The sequence below is a fragment of the Limulus polyphemus genome, unplaced genomic scaffold, assembly GCF_000517525.1.
Source record: "Limulus polyphemus unplaced genomic scaffold, Limulus_polyphemus-2.1.2 Scaffold2557, whole genome shotgun sequence".
Lineage (NCBI taxonomy): Eukaryota > Metazoa > Arthropoda > Merostomata > Xiphosura > Limulidae > Limulus > Limulus polyphemus.
The window spans coordinates 43,102-65,744 of NW_013668167.1; the positions used below are offsets into that span (position 1 = coordinate 43,102).

At 33.4% G+C, this 22,643-nt stretch overlaps 1 protein-coding gene across 1 annotated transcript in view; it reads left to right on the plus strand.

Moving 5' to 3' along the window:
- The window catches only part of LOC106467291 (endoplasmic reticulum resident protein 44-like), a 68,267-nt gene that overhangs the window by 31,485 nt on the left and 14,139 nt on the right, over positions 1-22,643 (plus strand). Inside the window, exons 8-10 of the mRNA XM_013927627.2 lie at positions 10,488-10,604; positions 19,181-19,292; positions 22,269-22,410. Coding sequence (XP_013783081.1) covers positions 10,488-10,604; positions 19,181-19,292; positions 22,269-22,410 — 371 coding nt within the window. The remainder of the gene's footprint in view (positions 1-10,487; positions 10,605-19,180; positions 19,293-22,268; positions 22,411-22,643) is intronic.

The following is a 22,643-nucleotide window of genomic DNA, read 5'->3' on the forward strand; positions in this document are numbered from 1 at the left end:
AAAAGCACAAATGAAGATTGGACATAGTGCTTTGATTATCCATTACCTGACAAAAGCACAAATGAAGATTTAACATAGTGCTTTGATTATCCATTAACTTACAAAAGCTCAAATGAAGATATGACATAGTGCTTTGATTATCCATTTACCTTACAAAGGCACAAATGAAGATATGACATAGTGCTTTGATTATCCATTACCTTACAAAAGCACAAATGAAGATATGACATAGTGCTTTGATTATCCATTACCTTACAAAAGCACAAATGAAGATTTGACATAGTGCTTTGATTATCCATTACCTTACAAAAGCACAAATGAAGATTTGGACATAGTGCTTTGATTATCCATTACCTGACAAAAGCACAAATGAAGATTTGACATAGTGCTTTGATTATCCATTACCTTACAAAAGCACAAATGAAGATTTGTCTGCTCTGCAACGATAACCCAATCTGTGGAGAATCCGTTGAAAAGATTTCGGGCTCATCCCACCAACTTTGGCCACTTCTGCAGTCGTTAATCTGGGATCCATTTCGATGCTCCTCTTGACAGCCCTTTTTGTCCTCTCCGATGGACCAGGACGACCCAGACGCTGCTCAGTTGTTTCCTTGCCGTGTTTCCTGAACTGCACGATGATTCTGTTGACTGTCGAAAGCGGGATTCCCAAATTCTGCAAAATTTGTCGCTGACTTATTCTACCTTCTGCTTGACCAACTATCCTTCCTCTAACAAAATCTGACAATTCGAGAGAACCTTGAGTTATAGGCATGTTGTAGCACAAGATAATTAGTGTGCAGACCATTTTCATTTATATAGTGCTCTGTGAACACAAATTAGTTAGCATAAATCAGTTAAATGACAAAAATTAGGTGTCTATTTACTTGTGACCACTCAGTGTAGACTAATAACTTTCCCCTAACTCTCAAAGTTGTTCTGGCTTTGTAACTCTATGACAAGGACCATTACAAATTCATCCAAGCTAGTCGTTAAATTTCCCATGGGAATGAAGCTTGTACTCTGAGTGAAGTTGACACCTACCTGTTCAGAATACAATTTTATACATATGTCATTTGATAGATGAAAACCTTGACTTTTTATTGGATATAGGTAATATATAATTAAATGTAAAAGAGAACTATTAATAAAACCTGAAAGAGAGGATGTGACAGGTAGGTGTGGCAGGAGATTATTATAGAGATTATTTATGTTGAATTTTGTACTTTTTCGAGGGGTGATGGATAAAATAGGGATGATGACATGCTAAGAGAAAATGTGTCACACTAGTGGAAATTCAGGATTTTTTAAAATTTGCCATGTAAAATTAGGAACTTAAAACTTATATACTATTAAAATATGGACTATTAGCTACAATTTTATGCTATACTAATTGGTATAATATAAACACAAGTAGTTTAATAAAATTTTGAATGTAAGACTCTAAAACTTTTTGTCATGTGTAGTAAAGGATACCCAGGGCAAAAGGGTTAAGTATTTTTACTAAACATTTATTTGTGAATATGAGAAGTCAAAGTGTTGACTGCTCTGAGTGCAAAGTGATTTTTATGTTAAGATTAAAAATAATTTTCTTTATCTGAAAATTATGAAATTTTATTTCTTAAATCCCTTAACCTCCTAAAGAAATGTCAAAATTGTTTTTCAGTGAAACTTTATAATTTTCTGTTTTTTCCCTATCCTAATTCCATACCTATTTGGTCAATTTGACTGACCTTGTAAACAACCATAAAAAATAGGAAACAAATCTAGATTACCCTTTTTTTTAGAATAACTGCAAATTATAACATGAAACTACGATTGTTTAACCATAAAAGCTTAAAGCTTGTAACAGTTGCATATGTGTATACTTAATTTTATTCTTTATTGCCCTCTGAACTGTTTCTAACTAATAATCTTGCCACTCAAGATGTAAATCACTCAGTAAATGTGCAGCTCATGTTACCCTATCAAATTATGTAACACATAAGCTGTTTGCAAACATACTTCATTGAGAATTTAATTTTTTCATGATCTTGCCTAATCTAACTTAATAACTTTCTAATTTTTATATTTTACTTAATTTTATAATAATAAATAATGAATTCACATGCAAAACCTGGGTGTTTTTCTTCCTTTTTACTAAAATTGTTTTGTTGTTGACTGTTGATGAAACTTAAGCCTACTTTTTTATACTTGTGGTACTACTACAACATTAAATTTTTTATTTAATTAAATAATGCACCTATGAACACAGAATGAACATGCAAAAATCAAACAAGGTCCTATAACTGTCATAGTTTTTCTGGCTTTCTAACTATGAGATAAGAGTCTTTAAAAATTCAACTATGCTCTTTGATTTCTGTGAGAATAAATTTGAAACTGAACAATGAAATAGACTGTACTTTTTACAGAAAACAACATAACATAATATGCTATTTGATGATTAAACCTTTGGCTTTCTATTGGTTATAACTAATACAGTTTAAAATGTCAAAGAGAACTGGTGACAATTTGTGAAAGAGAGGATGTGACAGGAGGGTGTGGCAAGTGTCTGATTTGCTATTTTATGGCTCCATAAACAAATAGTTTTAAAGGCTATAAAATTATGTTTTTGCCTGAGTAATACCTATTTTATAATAAGTAATTTACTTTAAATTCCTTACTATTCACAGGGTTGATAAATAAATTAGAGAAGAGGGAAGACCTAGAAAGCAAATGTCACAATTCTCATACTAGAGGAGATTGATGATTTTTTTAATATTTCATTATATAATTAAGAACTTAAAACAGATATAAAATTAAAGTTTGGTTTATTAATTATTTTTTGATGCCAAGTTTATTCATATACATTGATACATATGTGGAATTAAATTTTGAATGTAACTCTATAAATAGTTGTGACATATGATATTTTACCTCCCTGTTGTAAAAGTGCTAATAATTACATTTTTCTAAGGATAATTCAGGCTCAGTTGTTTGTTTTGCTAGCTTTTTATAATTTTAACTTAAAAACATTTATGATGAAGGTTGTTTTCGGTCAATGCCGTATGGTATATACCCAGAATTTTAATTGTTTGAAGGATTATAAAATTTGAATTAAAAACCATAATGGTACTATGGGAACCAAAATAAAATCTTCTGTTTTATGCTGTTGTAAAATAATGTATGTCCTTTTCACCAGTTAGGATTTGTTGTTTTGGTATATATATATATATATATAAATAAATATTGTATACATATAAGAAGTTCATGCATGAGTCCATAGTTATTATTATAGAAGCTATTTATTAATTCTTAGCACACACTGCAAATTTTTTTATTATTTACAGAGTTCTGGCTTTTTCAGAGATAATAATAATATAGTAATTATGCTATTTCAACTTTTTGCCTTCATCTAGGTAAGGTTCCATATTATTACATCCTCAGAAAGCTTAAAAAGTAAGCCCAAATAAGTTATTTAAGGTAAACAAAATAATAGAACTGTGTTTCTTTCTTTCTTTGATTTTTTTTTGTATTTAAAAAATAGTAATATTGTGTTAACTCAAAGTAGAGCTTACCAGTTACATAAACTTCATTCTCATGATCAAACCTTTCTGCAGAAACTTGTGGAGATTGTCTCAAATTTTATACTTGGTAATAAATAAAGGCTCTTAAATCGTGGTTAATACTATGGTTTTACCTTAAGAAATTATACAGTTTGTCATTTACTTGGTTTTTAAATCTTTATCAAAATAGTTATAAAATTATGTCCTTTTATTGCTGATTTTTTTATACTGTGAAAATTTGTATTAATAGTTTATCCTTATCATTTTTTACTGCTTGAAATTTCGAAATAAATCATATAACTTCTCTGTTGAATAAAATAGAGCTGTAATTAAGAATATAGATTGTTACAACTAAATGGGATAAAGGAATGGTAGAGTTATTGAAAATAAGTGAGAAATTTAATAAATCAGATAATGTTATGAATATTATAAGAGAAACCAAATTATAGAGATATCCTTACACTTGTATGGTTTAAAACAGATTCTATCTGTGGATTCCATTCAGTCCATAAGACCAAGAGTATCAAACAGTGGCACTCGTGACTATGTTTTGTCAGAGTATGTGGTAAAATTTCTTTATAAATATATGGTTAAAGCTTGTTTTAAAATTTCATGATTGTGTATATATAGCTTGTTTTTGATACTGAGTCACTGTACATTATTATCACTTTGCAAGAAACTATTGATCTATATGCCAATTTAATTTTTTTCTTCAGAAATAGTTAATGGTTTATCATAACAAAAGCTTATTAAGCTTACATCTTTTAATTTTAGGTCTCATTTTATGTTTAAATAAAGTATTTATGATCATATTGATCATTATTGCTAATCCATTTTTAAATTATTTTGAGAGACTGGTGGGAGACCGAGCTGTAATTTTTCTGCACTTTATTACAGATATTTATTTGTAAATGATACTCTTGTTATTTTTCTGTTACAAATACATTATTTTGATAGTAAGCATCCAAGTATTAAGTTCATTGTCAGAGAAGAACATGATTCAGCATTGCTATTTTTAGATATTTTAATAGATAACGAAAAAAGTAGTTTATCATGAAACAGTATTTTTGGATATGTGCAAATTTTGGTAATTTCATACATGTTGCTTTTAAAATTAATTTGTTCAAGTGTTTGATTAATTGGTATCACAGAATTATGAATGAACAATTATACTTTAGTACGTGAAGAAATAAAAATACCACACCTCTGCATACAGTTTAGCACACATCTTCCCCACACATCTGCCTTAGAGATTTGTATGCCACTAGCCTTTAGTGAACTACCACCCAATCTCATGAGAGCTCTTATGAATTGTGTACCCCCCCTATGCATTTGCATGAGACAACTTCATTATTTTCCTCAAAATTGAACACTTAAGACATGTTTTGTTTCTTCAATTTACTGAGATTTGTACAACCTATGGAACTTAGATTCCCTTTCTTTCTTCACAGTGAACTCACATTTTAATGTGACATCAACTTTTACTTGTGTGAGTGAAGAAGTTCTTCCCACAAATTATGTTTCTACTGTTGTTTCAAAAGGCATGTTGACTGAGCAAGATGCGACAGCTATCGTGCATTGGGTTGTGGGTTCCCTTATGCAGTCAGGACCTTCAGCTTCTGTTCCTTCCCCTCGTAGTGAGGGGGAGAATGAGGAGAACAAATTTGATTGTTCATTTCCACCTCCTAGTTTTGCTTTGGGAACTTCTCTTCTGTTGGAGGGGAACCCTCAAATTTCCTTGCATTATCAGAACTGAATATCACAGTTTTGTACCATTCTTTCTCTTTCTCCTGTGTCATATGACTCTTCACATTCTCTACTTCATAATTCTAACCTTAGAAACTTTTTCATTTTTCCACCTTCTCCTGACATTGGCATTCATGCAGATTTGGTTCTTTACCAACTACGTTCCTGCAACCTTGTGCTTCATCTTCCTTATTTGCTGATTCTTATATCATGGCTTATAACCATTCTGAATTCCCTTTATCGATTGACAAAACTTGGAATCTCTCTTCCGTATTTGGAGGGGCTGCAGACTCATTGTAATGTGTTTTGCTGTTCAATGCCCAATACTCCTGTCTTTGTCTGATCCTGCTTACCTTACTCCTTACTTTGTTACCTCTCCTCACGACATCTAATATCCAAGGCATTCCATTGTGCTCCAGATGATTTTGAGGGGGAATCTTGTTCTCTTCTATGACCTGTTTATCTTCTTCTGCCCTTTTTGTGCTCACCTGGATTCTCTGTTTTGGGACTTGTTGGGTAGGGATACTCTCCTCTCTCAGGTTCAGCTACCTTTTTCCTTTGTATGAGAGCTTTACATAGCCCCTTCCTTTGCCCTGACGTTTTCAGGGGTATTTCTAATTCCATGAAATCATGGGTGGAGGCTGGTTGTCATTAAACCTTTATGTTGTCTCTAGTTTCCCAATTGACTCTACCTCCCTCCACCTATGTTCTCATCCAAGCCCTCTCTGCTTCCTCACTTTTAATTCCCACTTCCTGACCTTCCTCTTTTAACTGTCCTACCTCTAGCTGATGTCAGACTTCCTGAGCTCATTTGTGACTAGCCAGTAGGTTTGGGACTTAAGGGGGCCCCTCTGACACAGTATGCACACCTATGATTTCACTTTTCTGCCAACAGGTGGGTTTCGCAAGCTCTTATCCATGGACTTTCTCTCCATTTCTCATGTCATTCCCCTGTGAGTCCTTATCCTGTTTTCTTTCTATCTCCATCTGTTCCTGTCTATCTTCAATGCCTCAAGGAGGTGGTGTCTGATTTGTTGGACAAACAAACCATAGAGACCATGTATGATTCTCTTAAGGGGTTTTACTCTTGTCTTTTTGTGGTCTGCCAAAAGACTAGTGTCCAATTATTGACTTTTCTTCCTTCAGTCACTTCCTGATCGACCCACACTTTTGAATCCCAATTTTCTTTTCTGTCATTCATTTTCACCCATTCATGGTTTTGGCACCCCACTCGTCAGTGCCATTGCCACCCCTATTAAGCTCAAGCTTCTTCTCTTCTGCTCTCCTGGTCACTCAGCCAGGATTGGTCTTATCTTTTCCTTTATGCCTATCCACCTCTTTGACTTTTACCTTAGATCCTTGCCTTGGTTCATGGCACTACTTGTCGGGTCCACTTGGTGGCACTTCATTGTCCAGCACAATATATTTCTCTTGCTTCAACCTCACACATCACCATTCCATCAAGGGATCTTATCCCTCCACCTTCATGTTTGGGATTTGTCTTTCATTGTTGGTCCATCTTTTCTTCCTGACTGTCCTATTATTGACCATCCCTCTACTTTCTTTACTTGACTGGTTGACTGTGGATTGTCTATACAATTGCCAGTCAGACGGGGGCTTTGTCCACAAAGTTTTGCCTTTCTCAATACTGCAGGGTGTTTTCTTTCCATTTCCTCCACCTTGTTCCATTCCTTCCTTCCTCCATAGATCTTCTCGCTCTGTTCCCATGCTTGACTGGGACCTCAGTGTGTTTCTGTTTGCTCTCACCTGTGAACCTTTTGAGCAATTTGCATTTTGCTCATTATACCACCTTTCTGTTCAGAACTATATTCTCTTTTTCTTTCCTGTGATTGCTGTCATTCAGATGTATATGCTATCAATTCTTCTTGTATTCTTTTTCCATCGGGCTTGGCATGGCCAGGTGGTTAGGGTGCTTGACTCGCAATCTGCGGATTACGGGTTTGAATCCCCATCCCACCAAACATGCTCACCCTTTCAGCTATGGGGGATTATAATGTGATAGTCAATCCCACTATTTGTTGGTAAAAGAGTAGCCCAAGGGTTAGTGGTGGGTAGTGATGACTAGCTGCCTTCTCTCTAGTCTTCCCACTGCTAAGTTAGGGATGGCTAGCACAGATAACTCTCATGTGGCTTTGCATGGAATTCATAACAAACAAACAAAAACTTTTCCATTGTTCTTATATTCTTCTCTATTAAGAAGTTTACCACTCTTTCTTACCTACTTCCCTTCCTTCCATTTCTCACCTCTATTAATGATTGGACTTGGTCAGACTTTTGTGTCCTGCTTGTGCAGTTCATTCCTACTTATTTCGTACTTCACCCTTTTAAGACTCCCATCAATGACTCTTCGTTCCCTGGGATTCATCTTTCTCCAGGGACATCTCTTCTAATCTTACAGATTGGATTCATAATGTTTTACATTTGTTCTACTCCTCATTAGAGGTTAATGCTTGCAGAATCATCCACATTTCATTCCCTCATCTCTCATTTCTGATGACCTCTAGATGAGATCCTTCAGGTAGGCATGTGAAATAACCCACACAACTCTTTTGCCCATTATTTTCATCATCTAGCTGTCTTGTCTACAGAAGGTTCTTTAGAAAGGTGAGTACATTTCCTTTTTACTTTACAGCCTTCCTTCATTCATAGAATCCCACTAAGTGGCTGGTGGTGCCTCCCAGGGTATACTTGTTTCCTAAAATCTGCATCAAGCCAGGATAACAGAAAGCTCTCATACCATCTGCCCTACTTACACATATGCCCACTGTGACATGGGGTCCTCCACAAGACAACATTAAATATCCTAATGGTATATTTATAGATATTTACTTCTTTGTCCAATCCAGACTGTACCTATTCCATGGATTTTTCATAGAAAGGTCCAGCACCAGTAGAATGTTCTGCCCACTTCTCTGCCTCACACTTGCTGGCTTTTCTAAACAGGGTTTCACAGTGGTGGGTGGTGATGACTAGCTGCCTTTCCTCTAGCCTTACACTTCAAAATTAGGGATGGCTAGTGCAGATAGCCGTCATGTAGCTTTGTGCGAAATTCAAATCGAACAAACGAACAAAAGGTAATTGTTGCACATGGAGGTATGTCAGCTTCCTGTTGGTGGAGAGCTTTTGCTGCATAATGACAGGCTTATGTAGTAGCACAATTCATGAAAAATCTCATAAGATTAGGTGAGAGCTGCCTAAAGGCTACTGGCATCCAAATGTTTAGGACAGATTTGTGGAGAATATACCTAAACTGTGTAAAGAGGTGAGTGTCTATCAAAAAATACATATTCAAGGAAGGAAAATGTTAACTTTAGAAGTTTCTGAAATTAAATTATTTTTTGCTACAGATTCTGATCAGTTTTATTATGGAATGTACACTCTTGAAAATATACGTATAGGTGTATTCAGTTTGTTTTTGTTGGTAAACTGTGTAAATTTTAGGAGCAAACACTTGGTTTTTGTAACTTTTGTAAGTAATGACACATTCTAATTTTCTTAATTAAAAGTTTCATCAATATTATTGATTATGATGCTTAGAATAATTGTTAATGTTATTTTATTATCATTGATTTTTACAGCTATGAAGATTATTTTTTATTTTTAGCTAATTATATAAAATTATGACAAATATATATCTAAGCTTGTCAAATGTCACAAACAAACATGGCTAAATAGGAAGGGTGCCAAAATGATAGTTCATTGTATTTCAGTTACTATATATTAGCTTTCCTGGATATTGATTTATGATGTATTTATTTCTTGACAGTTCATTTTATAAATTGGCTTCATTAATTCATAGGTTACGTTTTAGTTCTGACCTATGTTCAGCTTATTTTAAACATAAGTTATTAAAGTCAGAAAATATTTCCTTGAAACTATTACCCCTTAGATTTTACAGTTTACTGTGCAGGAAAACAAAACAATAGTTGTAATTTTCACAAGATAACATTTTATTATTATTAAGAAAAAGTTAACTGTGGTTTCTCAAGGATTTCCAGCAAAACAGAGTCTAGGCCCACAAGAGGTTCATGGGTATTACATGTGGGTGGGTGTTTACCATTGAGTGTGATGATTGGGTTACAAAGAATGAGACTGACACAGATTTCACACAGAATGTAAGGTATTACCGTGCAATACACTACCAGAGAACAGACAAGTGATGGTGTGTGGATGTACTTTAAATAGAAGTGTGGGACCAACAAGAGCAAATGAAGACTATTAGAACAAAAAGGCTACTGGTGGCCTGTTTGATCCCCCCCCCTCCCATAAACTAAACCATGAAATAGAATTACCAAACAAAAGGCAAAAAAAAAACTGAAGCTATGTTAAGTCATGTTTTCTCACTTCAATATACCTAAATAAAGTGATGACACATTCACATGGTGAAATCCAAACCCCTAACTTGGGTTTCACTGACAGTTAAAATAGCTTTATTATATAATAAAAGAAATACAATTCCAAGTCTCAGAGCCAATGCTGTGCTAAGAATACTGTGCATATAAGTTTGTTAGCTCTACTACTACATAAAATAACACATGTCAACAAGACTGGAAACACATCTAGAGTAGCTGTACCATGAGAGCTGTGAGTAAAGTGTATTGAGAATTTTGTGATTGCTATCCTGAAGCTGGACTAAACCATTGCCAATTTGTTTTTTGTTTTTCGTATTTTAAGTTACTACAACCTTGTTAAAATGATTGATCACTCAGTGAGGTTGTTATATGATTGATAAGATGTAACCCCTCTACTGAAGAAAGTGAAAAGCCAAAATGTTGGTGATAAATTTTACTTTTTATTATGGAGAAAGTAGTAATTTTTAGAAATTATTTAAGTTCCCCATTTAATTTTATTTTTTGGTACTGGCATGGCCTTGTGGTTAGGGCACTTGACTCTCAATCTTTGGTTCACGTGTCCTGTTATTGAACATGCTCGTCTTTTCAGTCATGGGGTGTTGTAATATGATGATCAATCCCACTTTCCTTTGGTAAAAGAGTAGCCTAAAACTTAGTGGTGGGTAGTATTGACTAGCTGCCTTCCCTCTAATCTACTGCCTTTAACTTAGAAATGGCAAGTACAGATAGTCCTCAAGTAGTTTTGTGTGAAATTCAACAAACAAACAAATATTTGGTACTTAAAAGGAAAACATTTATTGAATTACATCTCTTTGCTATTTTACAGCTTGGTGAAAATAATGAAATATACTTAGGTGTGTTACTGAGTTATGACGAACTCAGTGATTGGATGACAAATCGTTGCATTCCTCTAATCAGGGAAATCAACTTTGAAAATGCTGAGGTATGTAAAAACTAAGCTATGTGTGATGCAGAATAAAATGACGATATAACCTTTTAAATCACACTAATGAGAGGTACCTTTCCTATAGTATTTTTAAATTTTAACATTAAATATGAGAATTAATCAAAATTATTTTTTTAAGTAGAACACTGAGTTCATTGGATCAGGTCTAAATTATTTATAAAGTGATCTTTTTTTCTTTAGTTTAAGTTTATATTATCAATTGGAATCTTCCAAATTCTTTCTCAAATAATTGAACTGAAAATGTTAAGTATTTAACAAAAAGCAATTTTTTCATTCTAATGTTGATGATGATGATGTTTTGTTTTGATTCTTGTGAAAACATTTTAGCAACAAAATGAAGGTATTAAAGAGATGAGGATCTCGTTGGATGTTGAATATTATAATCAGCTTTACATACACAAAACATACATACCTTCGCTGATACTTATAGCTTTTTCTCGATCTTCATCTTTGCCATCTAAACATTGTGTTCACTTGCTCCAGTCTCTCTACCCCACTTGACTGCCCTTGGCAATATCTAATTTTCAAAATTTTACACTGGCCCTCACACGCCCTCTATGAAGGTGTTGTACATAAGCAATGTATGTCGACAGTGTAATAACTTTTTTTTTGACAAAGCCCTAGGAGTTATGTTTTGTGGTTCACATTTTCTTTTAAAGCATTTTGACAGTAGTTTGGTGTTTTTTTCCCATTGCTGATATTTCAATAGTTTTCTTTTGTGGTTCAAAAAAAAAATGTGGGGATGAATTCCTGTGTAATGGTTTCTGGCATATGTTAACCAGATCTCGTCCATTCCTCCTTTGTTGTTGTGGGGGTCACTCTCAGTACAGGCTGTCTGTGACCTGATTTGGGATAAGTTGGAGTCCTTCATGCAGCCTGGAGGTTCAGAGTTAGCTTTTCATTATGAACTTCAAAATATTTAGGAGAATTTAGACACTGTTTTCTGCTCCTCCTTTCACTAGAGTTGCCTCTACTGAGGGCTCATCTGAGGGACCACCTTCTGCCTCTTTTCTGCAGTTACTTACGAGAATTTGTGAATTCACCCCCTTGCTTTTGGGTCTACCCTGCCTTGTTGTCAGATAGATCTTGGGGGGGGGGGGGATTAGTTAGTCCTTCTTTCCCTGATATTGCCATGTATGCTGAGATGTTTGCAATGCAATTAAGAGAGAGTATTGCTGTGCCTTGCTCCCTGCATTTATCAGAACAACATGACCTGGCTTATCATCATCTGGCTTTAGTGTATTTAGACACTCAACAGTTGGATCTATGGAGTTCCAGGTTAGAACCTGTTATCCTTCTTACCAGATCTCCATTTTCACGGATTTATTTAACTCTTACTACTGTATTGTGATACTCCTCTTCGTTATTTCCGGGAGGCGCCCCTTTTTTTGGCCTTACTAGTTTGCTGGAGTCCCTGAAACTTTCGAAGCCTGATTTAATATGGCACATTTGTAGTTTTCCTTATTGTCATTGGGTGGTCGCCTCTCTTCTACTCCAATGGGTAATTCTGGAGGATCGATCATTCACATCTCATGGCCCCCACCTTTGACACCTTTTTCCCATTCTTTTCCCAGCCATTTCTCATCTTTACAATCTATCATACCCAGATCATTTGTGTCCAATCAAAACACTTAGATGTGCTGTGGCTTGTAAGGAACCGTTCAGGGGCCCTATGCACCGGCTTTTTATTTAGTGTGATCCTGCAGTGTCCTTGGATTTATCACCCATTACATTAACTAGAGGGCTTTGGGAGTTGATTCCTACAGCCTATTCGGGGTTATCTGTTGTAGATTGAAATATACTCCACATCATTTCTCACCAGATTCAGCATCTATCAATGTCATTGTCTGCTTGTTTGAACTGTTCTCTGGGGATGTTTTGTGGGCTGGTATGTGGACTTTCCTATCTCATTACCTTCATGATCTAGCTGTTTCCTCTTCTGGGTTCCTGAACGTTTTTCCAGATGTTGGTAGGAGCAGGACCGATCCTTGCAGAAGCCTACTTGTAAAACCGTCCAGATTTGACACTTAGCTATCCGACGAGGGTGTGCTTGGACCCTCTTATGGACACTGTCAGGTCTTACATTGTTCATGCAGAGGTCCAGTATTTCCTCGTAAATCTGAACGCAACGTGATCCCATCTTAGGCCCTTGGCAGAACAGTGTTCCATGTCCTCTCCATAATTCCATGGGTAAGTGAAATTCTCCTTCCCCACTTAATTGGGGAGTGAAAATGACTGTTCGTTAATCCAGATTTATGAGTTCTGGACCTTGGCTGAAGTATGGCATATATGATCCCATCAATCCAAGCCTGAGATGTTGCCTTTTGGACTTCTTCAGGTTGATCAGAAGGATTATCCACTTTGGTGCTGCTTTCTTTCTTTTGTAAATCTGGTTGTTCGAAACACATCATTCTGTGACTGCTGGCGGGGATCCTATCATAAAGATATGTATATATTTGTGATCCATCTGCCCTTGCCAACAATGGGGGATGTGGGTACCACGACCCCTTAAATCCAGCCCTGAGTTGTGGAACCTTGGCTGCGTGGTTGGGGCTGGCCCATCATACTTACTTGTGTAATATACCACCCTTTTCTGTAGTTCTGGGTGTAGAGCATACTTGTTCTGGATGTAGTGTGCTTTTCCCTGCTTCGGTACCACTTGGTACACCTTTCTTCTGTGCAGATGCTTTTTGTATGAACTATGCTCTCATCGACCCCTTCGCCTTCTCAGTGTGGGATTTTAACTATAAGTATCAGCAGAGGTACTTTTGTTACTCTCCCTCCCTTCTTCTCCACTAATAGCTGTTGTTAGTGTCCAGGATAGGGTAGGTCTCAAAAAAGTGATTATATTGTCAACATACAATGCTTATATGCAGTACCTGCATAGAGAGCGTGTGATGGCCAGTGTAAAGTTTTGCAAATTAGATATTGCCGAGGACAGTCAAGTTGGGTATAAAGACTGGAGCAAGCAAACACGATGTTTAGATGGCAAAGATAAAGAGCGAGAAATAGCTATAAGTGTCAGCAGAGGTAAGTATGTTTGGAAATACATTTTAAGATTAGGAAAATGATAACTTTTAAAAAATTAATGATGTATTATTTCTAAATAATAAAATACACCTTATTTTCTACCCAGATATGCTGAGCATTGTTTCAAAGCTCAATTTCATATTGTTTTCATTTATCTTTTAATTTTGATTGCTATTATTCTATAAAATTATTTTTTGTAGGAATTTGTGGAAAAACTATAATATGGCGATAACTGATATAGATACCAAGTTGTGAAAGTGTGCAACAATATGAGAGTGGTCTCGGTAACAATACATACATGAATCTTTGCTTTGTTTAATTGGTGATATGTCATGTTGAGCAACAAACCAGGTACAGGTTAACTTGTTGTTCTGTTTTTAAATTGAAATGATATGTTAAATAAATATTATTTGTTTATGGTTACTTGCTGGAGATTTTTTTTAGCTTCTAGCAAAACCCACGATATCTGGGAGAAAAATACAAGGCTTTATTACTTGTTATTAAACTTCTCTTGGAAAAAGTTGAAGTACTTTGTTCAGAGACTTTGCACTCATTTAGAATTTTTTTCCCAACCAGGTTTCAGAATTTGTGGTGGGCACAACACAGATAACTTATAGGGTAGCTTTGTGCTTAATTACAAACAAACACAAATATTTTTCCATTAGCATGTGCAAACATTGTCACAGTTTATCTGCCAGACAAGTGTTTTTGGGTGACATTATACTATGTCATAGGGCAAAAGCAAATGAGAAGGAAATAATCCTTATTTAACACGAAGGAATCAACAAGTATGTTGGGGGGGGGGGGTACTACCCAGTATATAACAGTAATGAAGTTCTTTTAAAGCTTTGTTCTCAAGAAGAAACATTAAATAGGAAGTGAGACTTTTACTGGTATAGTTTTGTGAAGAGGACTTCAAAAACTGATCTTGCATCTCTCTCTCTGAGCTGTAAAGTCCTGTTTAACAAAGAAGGTCTGTCTCTTCATGCTAATGAAAAACCGTTTCAAAATGGATTATGCAAAAAAAAAAAAATTTTTTTTCCCACAATTTGAATTCATAATTAGTATAATTCACAAATGGTAAAAGTTGAAACATTTAACCCTACCTTAGTCTCCCGGGGTCTTCACAGACCCCATATATTTAACATTTAAAATCATACATGTTTCAAACAGCCCAGATTTTTAACCTTGAAGAAATTCACCAGTGATAAGTTTACAGACTTACAATGATAAAAATTCTGTGGTTCAATTCCCTGTGGTTGACAGAGTGCAGATAGTCCATTGTATAGCTTTGTGCAAAAACACAACAAAAACTAAAAAAGAATGACTATGCTATTCAAAACATAATAGGATTTTAATTCTTAAGTTTTTTTAACAATTATTCATATTTTCTTATTTTTTGTGAATTATATTCATCATGAATTCAAAGTGTGTGAAATAGAAAATGTACATTGTTTATAATCTATTCACAAAGTAATTCTACAATAATATGGTAACTTAAAACTAGAAGTAAATGACCTTAAAACATCAATTTTTTTATTTTTATTAATTGGATACTTAAAGTTTTGCTTTACAGCCTTTTCAGGAACAATCCACTAAAACACAAACCATAACTGACAGTACAAAGTTTCTAATTGAATCTGTAGATTGTGTTTGACATGTTAAGAATTGTATTGTTGAAATAATTAAATGCTACCTATAGTAAACAAAAGTTCTATCCAAGTTATAGATTGAAATAACAAAAGATAAGATGAAAATATAAAAAAATTATAATTGTAGACACCATCCTTTGTCCCTATTCATCTATGGTCACAGTTGTTTAGTGAGAAGATCTTCTTTAAGTTTTCTGTCAGTGTACTTCCATAAATAAGGATTTGAGTTGTCAGATTATTTTGCACAGATTTTTATGTACTGTACACACCTCTTTAGCACAAACTTAACCTAACACCAACAACGCTAAGTTATGATTGGCTAGTTCTCAAGGCTAACTCATATTGAACATCCGGTTTATGTGACATTGACATCTGTGCCTGTATATTTCATTACACTCACTAAAAATAACCCTTTATTCTCCTGAAGAAGAATAGTAAACCAATCGAAAGTGCTCGAGTTTTGGGTCTTGTTTGAAAACCAGATTATTTTGCAGTCACCTAAACTATTCACTAACCAATGAATTTTACTAAAGTTATCTAATTTCATTGATTTTAATTTATTTGATGAACACTGCCACTCGGTAAAACTGTAGTATAACTATTAAAAAGGTAAAAATGGTGTATTTAAACAATGAACCAAACATCAACTGATATGTAGTGGTTCCATTTGCCCTGGCTTACTCCATGTAATCTTCTCTCCTAAGAACTCCCCAACATTTCCAGGCTCTTAGCTGTGGTTGGCTGATTGCTACAACTGCAAGTTCTTGCTTCTGCATGTGGTGGAACTCTTCAACCACCATCCCTCTCTTTTTCCAGTCCAGCTGCCCTGATGATAATCTCCATTGCCATAATAAACAGCAGTGGGGGAGACTGTGCAGCCCATTGATAGCCCTACTTCCAACCTTTACCATTTTGTGCAGCAATGGGCTCTGAAACTACACTCTAGACCAGGGGTGGGCATTAATTTTTGCAGGGGGGGGGGGGTCACTCCACGAATAAAAATAACTACAGTTCTAATAGTTTTACTTTAGGATGAGATCTTTATTCCAATATTCACTATGTTGTGTAAAAATGACAATATATTATAAAGGTTAAATCAGCCGAATTTATTTATTTATATTATTTCTCGCAAATAAAAAATAGTGATCTCTTGAACTTTCACAAATGTATTATACAGAAGGAAGATTGCATTTATTAATATGGTTTGCATGTGCTAGTGCAGTAAGATATCATTGCAAATGTGACATGTAATGCCACAGGCAACATGCTTAACACCAGTACATTTGTTTTATACAAATTTCCTGATTAGTAGGCTTACATATGGAAGAATATGTTACAGTTCTTTCTGAGAATAGGTTGGTAAATGATGTAGAGCCAAGGAACACTATTTCTGAAAAAGGAAGCCTTCAACATTCTCCATGGAAGTGAAAATATTTGTATTAGATATTTTATAACAGCAATGGGCTCTGAAAGTACACTCTAGACCAGCGGTGGGCAATAATTTTTGCAGGGGGTCACTCCACAAATTTTGGTAAGTCGTTGTGGGCCACACATTTCTACTATATTAATTAAATTACCTCAACATTGATTGTATAAAGACCTCATTATGTTCTTTCAACAATTGCCAGGAATCACAATTGGCAGGACAGAAATATTAGATGTTTCTGAATTTGGCTCGCAGCCTGTATTTTTGCCCATTCTTGCCCTAGACCAATCTGAAGCAACTCCTTTATTTTCAAAGTGAAGATTAATTACAAAATAGAACATTTTGACCAAATGAAGTCATTTTAATAAAGAAGGGCAGCTCTAGTATCATTGAAAAAAAGCAATAAGTAAGAATTTGAAACTTGTGAAGGCTCAGAAGCTTCAAGCATAACTCAAAATCAGTGGCTGTTTTCATGATTAATAAGGCCATAAAAAAGGTAGTCATAGCAATCTCATTCTTTGGCAGTTCCCCAGTACATCTACAATGGACTTTTGTGCCTTTCATTTACTTAAGTGTGGTCATGGCAACTAAGATCCACATACATTGGTGGGCATGTGAAAGGTTTTTTTAAAATATGTAGTCTGAGATTGACCTTTTCATCCTTTTCAAAAGCATGTTGCATTGGAAATTGCAGTGCTGCATGGTAGTGTATATCAATGTTCATTAGAATAAGCACAATAGGTGATAGAGGAGTTAGTTCCAAAGTCAGCATAACACTTGAAATATCGTTCTTATAAAATATGATTAACTTTCAATAAATAGTTTTATTTTTAATATTGAAACATTTTACTTTTCAGTAACAAATTTTATGAAATTACATAAGGTAAATGATCATAATTTGTTTTGTTAATATATACAAATCATATTATCAATACTTATATTTTAAAAGATCAGCAACTTAAATAAGTTCAAAACATATAACATTTTCCAGACCTTGTAGTCTAGTTAGTTAAAACAGAATTTGAATACTGCCCAGTCTCACTTGTCACTTAACCTTATGTGAATGATATTGGTGCATAGCACCAGCCCTGTTTTTGTGAAGATATATATAGCAATGTTTACTATAATTCTGAATTTATTATGTGTGTGTCTTCATGATATTTGGCAAGCCCTTAGTAAACATTACAAGTATGTTGTGAACACAAAATCAGATGCTTTAATACTGTGAATTTTTGAAACATTAATTTAGACAGTCTGAGTGAAAGGTGATTTTAAGCTAAAAACACAATTAATCTTTTCATCTTAGAGTTTGTATGCATGCATTGTTTTAGAAGAAAGTTAATGTATTTTTTTTTTGCACTTAAATTTTGTCATTAACCTAATATGTTCCAAATGTTTACATTTCAGTTACTTTTGTTAAAAATATATAACAATAAATAAATACACATAAAAAAACCAAGATGTACTACTTACATGAACTTTGAGGCCTTTGGCACATAGATACATCGTTTAGTAAGCCTATTTGGTTTTCTCACTATGTTGAGTATCCAAATATAATTCATGGAATTTTCAAATACTTATTTTAGAATGCAAAAAATACAAAAAGCACTTGACTAAAATGTTCAAAACTAATAAAATTTATCTTGTTTTCTAAATAACATTTAAATAGATTGACAAAAATTTCATTACTTATTGGAGCAATGTCTTCAAAACTGTCATGCTCTCACAGCAAATTAAATACTTTTACTGCTAAAACAAGACAAATATTTGGTAATATTTATGTAGTTTAGAAACTGCTGTTTCTATTGGTTATAAACATATTTAGTAGTAATGACTGAGAGGATTATAGACATTTTATGAAAGACTGAGAATAGGAAAGGTGTATCATTGGGCTACTGTAGCAATATCTCAATAAAGCAAGTGGAGAAGAGGTTAGAATTTTATATTTTGATGTTTCAATATCTGTAGAAAATGTTTCTAATTAGTTAAACAATCTGAAGCCCTTTTAAGGGAAGAGAAAACTATAAAAAAGAAGTTACAGCACCAGCATGTCATGTCAGCAAAGGTGGTGGTAACAAATTGAATATTTATTTAAATATTCTCCTTTGAATTTCAGAAATTAAAACTTAGAGGATATAAACATTTAAGTTTTAAACTACGTGTTGATGCTAAGTTTATTAACATATAGTGTTAATAAAGCAGTTTAATTACATTTTGATTGTAAAAAAAGGTCGTGACATTACTTTGACCCAGCCTTACACAGAGGGTTAAGCAATTTTGTAATTTATCAATAAAGTTTCACTGCTAAAAATTTTCTGTAGTGGCAAATTTGGTATAGGAAAGAAACTTAAAATATTTGACTGCTCATTACTGGCCACATTTGCATTTCTTGCATATTTTTATCTTGAAATAATTAAATACAAGTTCATTGGTTTCTGTTGTAGGAACTGACAGAAGAAGGACTGCCTTTCTTAATCTTATTCCATGATCCTGAGGACAAAGAAAGTGTGAAAAAATTTACGAAAGAAGTTAGATCCCAGTTGCTGGGTGACAAGAGTAAGCACATTCATTCATTTTTCTGAAGGCACTATATGTTATTTGAGTTATACATGAAAGTTCAGGTGATTATTGTAAGAAAGTGTGAATGGATACATTAAGTACATAAATGACTGAATAATTGTTATAAAAATAAATCAAAGATATTTGTTCATTAGAAGGAAAATACTAATAATATTAACAAAGCTATATTATCAGTTCAAAATACATAAATTTGGAATAAATTCTACTCTACCAGAATAGTTGAGGGTGTAATGGGTAGAGCTGGGTGATTTAATCAATATAATTGACTAACTATGAGAAGGATTACCTCAATTGATGTCTCATAAACTAACTGATTAATTGAAATTATGATTAACAGTTCATATCACGAAAAAAATCAACTAATCAAAATTAGTTTTTCTGATAATTCCAACAATTGTTAAAAGGTGTAAGTTTACTGTTGTTGTTGTTTTTTATAATGTATTATGTTTGTAAATTTATAATTGTATAACTACTCTTGTATCTAAGTTAAGGAATCTGGAAACCCCAATTCTTTTCTTCTTGCAGTGATTAATAGCTGTATTCTTTAATTTTGTATAAACATGTGCAGATCTACGGGGTTTGGTCTCTTCCATTTTTGTCTTAAATTAATAGCTATTTAATGTTCTGCAAGCAGGTACAGGTAATCTTTTTTTTTTAGGGGTAGGGGGGAATTAATAACTATTATATAATGTTATATTAGTAAGTGCAGATCTTGTGCCCAACTCACCCCTCCTCCATTTTATTTAGCAACCAATAAAAACAGATGTCTTTAAGCTGTCATGTAGTCTCAAATAGAAACAAGATGTATTTTTTTTTATTGGACTATAAATTACTATCAAAAAGAAATTAAGTAAAGTATAATACTAAAATTTGAATCATGATCTACAGTTTGATACCAAATTTATTGACATAAATTTGTGAAATAGAAGTTCAATAAAATTTGGAATGTGAGTCAACAAACATGATGACATGGCCTTTCACCCATGAACTAACTATATGGAAAGAGTTAAATCATTAAGACTTTAAAAAAATTGAAGATTTGTGTTCCATAACTGTTTTAACTCAAACTGTTCCTTAGGCTTCAGGAATAGTTACTGGAGCTATTTCATTCTGGTTTTACAACATTTTAAAGTTATTACATGTATATCTAACTTTACTATTTTCTCTATCCAGTTTGAGTGCTTCTAAAATCTATTCATTTATTTGATGATTTGAAGTTATCAATAATGTGGAGAGATGAAGAGAAATGTGACTTTATTTAGAACCCATTTGAATGAGAGGAAATTTGTTCATATATCTGAGTGTGCATGTGGTGCTTGAGCATGTTTTCACTGACTACATTGCATCACTGCCTTTTGCACTTGTCTTACTCCTAAGTGTCACTGTAAAATTAACAATATTTTTCAGAGAGTAATAAAATTTTAGCAAAAATCAAAAGTTAATGGACAGAATACCCAACAGAACTAAGAATAACCAAGGATTATTGAAGATGTGACAATGTTTATACATAATCATTTGCTTCATGCTTAAAGGTACCAACAAAATCATATTTTGTCACATTTGAACAAGATTTATAATTTTAGCTGTGAAGTATATTAGGCACTCTTCTAGAATATATAAACAAACCTTATGTTCAGTTATTACTCTAGTTATATACACAATATATTTTGTGTTCACTTCTAAAATGGAACATTTTATTCAGTTATTATTTTTAATATATTTTTTTCTAATTAGAGTTCTAGTTTCATTGGCATTGATGAATATATCTTCATTATTGTGTGAATAGTTGGTAATATCTACTCTCTCATTATGCTAACTTTGTGCAACATAACTGTACAGCAATATGAATAGTTTATTTTTATGAAGTGGCAAATGTGTGGTAAACAGAGTTGGGGCAATACTTTATTTAAGTGATTCATTACTGTAATAATATTATTATTTTTTTACAATAATGAGGAATTAGAATGTTAGGTTTTTAATGGGATTAATAATATTACAGTTAGTTTCTGTAAAACAGAAACAAGTTCATTTCATTACTTTTATTTTTTTTTGTAACCTACATTAGTGTTAGAGCTGGGCAGTTAATGGCCCTATTAATCTACTACATTTGATTAATTGGTTAGTACAGCATTCCTCAAACCATGGTGCATACAAGCAAAAATAAAAAAAAGTTGCAAGTGGATACTGCCAGCCAGTTACCATTCCTCTAGTCAGCAGTTAAACATTAGTGATAGTGACAGATAGCTTCATTAGTTTTGCTTTAACCTGTGATTTTCAAATCACAAGCAAATTACCAAAACTGAACAAACTTGAAGTGGAAAAAAAAAATTAAATGCCTACTAATCGACAGAGCACAAATAGCACAATATGTTGCTTTCATAAAACTTATGGTTAACAAACAAACAAACATAATAGCAATATTTTGATTACCTGGATAGATGGAGTAAAACAGTTATAATTGGAAACCCTAATTTTGGTTAGTTGATTATTTTATAACAGTCACATGTTGGAATAATCAGAAACAATGATTTCAATGAATTGATTTATTCTTATTTAAATTAAGAGAGAAAGAAATTTAATAAGAAGTATAATGTGCGTCCAACTTTTCTTATTAACTAATATGTAAAAACATTATATTCATTTTTATCTGAATGAATGATTAATGACTTATATTTTTTCAGTAATGTGTCTAACACTGGTTATAAATAGTGGTTTTTCAACTCTAAATATATATATATAGTAGCATTGATCACTCAATTAAAACCTTTTTTTTTAAGATCATAAAATAAGTGTAAAGCTTGATTGTTTATTGACAAAAGAAGGTTTTCAGCTATGGTATACTTACTTGTAGTTGTATAAAATATAACTATGTTTAGGAAAAATGTGCCTCAAAATCAAACAATATATATTTATGCATATGTACTCAAATTATCATAAAATTTTTTTTAATAGGTAGCATCAACTTTGTAACAAGTGATGGACATAAATTCTCACATCCACTACATCATTTAGGCAAAACTCAGAAAGACTTGCCTGTTATTGCTATTGATAGTTTCCGACATATGTATCTTTTTCCTGAATTCAATGATATAAGGTGAATTGACTTTTCCTTAATACTTTTCTGTTTATTTAAAATATATTTCCAAAATATTAAATGTCTACCTTGTAAACATAAAATGTGATTATATTAAAGGCTCTGCCTATTTCATTTAACCTTTCATTATAGGTCAATAGAATAACCTAAGTATTATTTTTTTACCAAGCTACAGCAAAATCATAATAGCCTCAGTATCCCATGATTTGTTGTAATTTTCATTCCAATGCTTG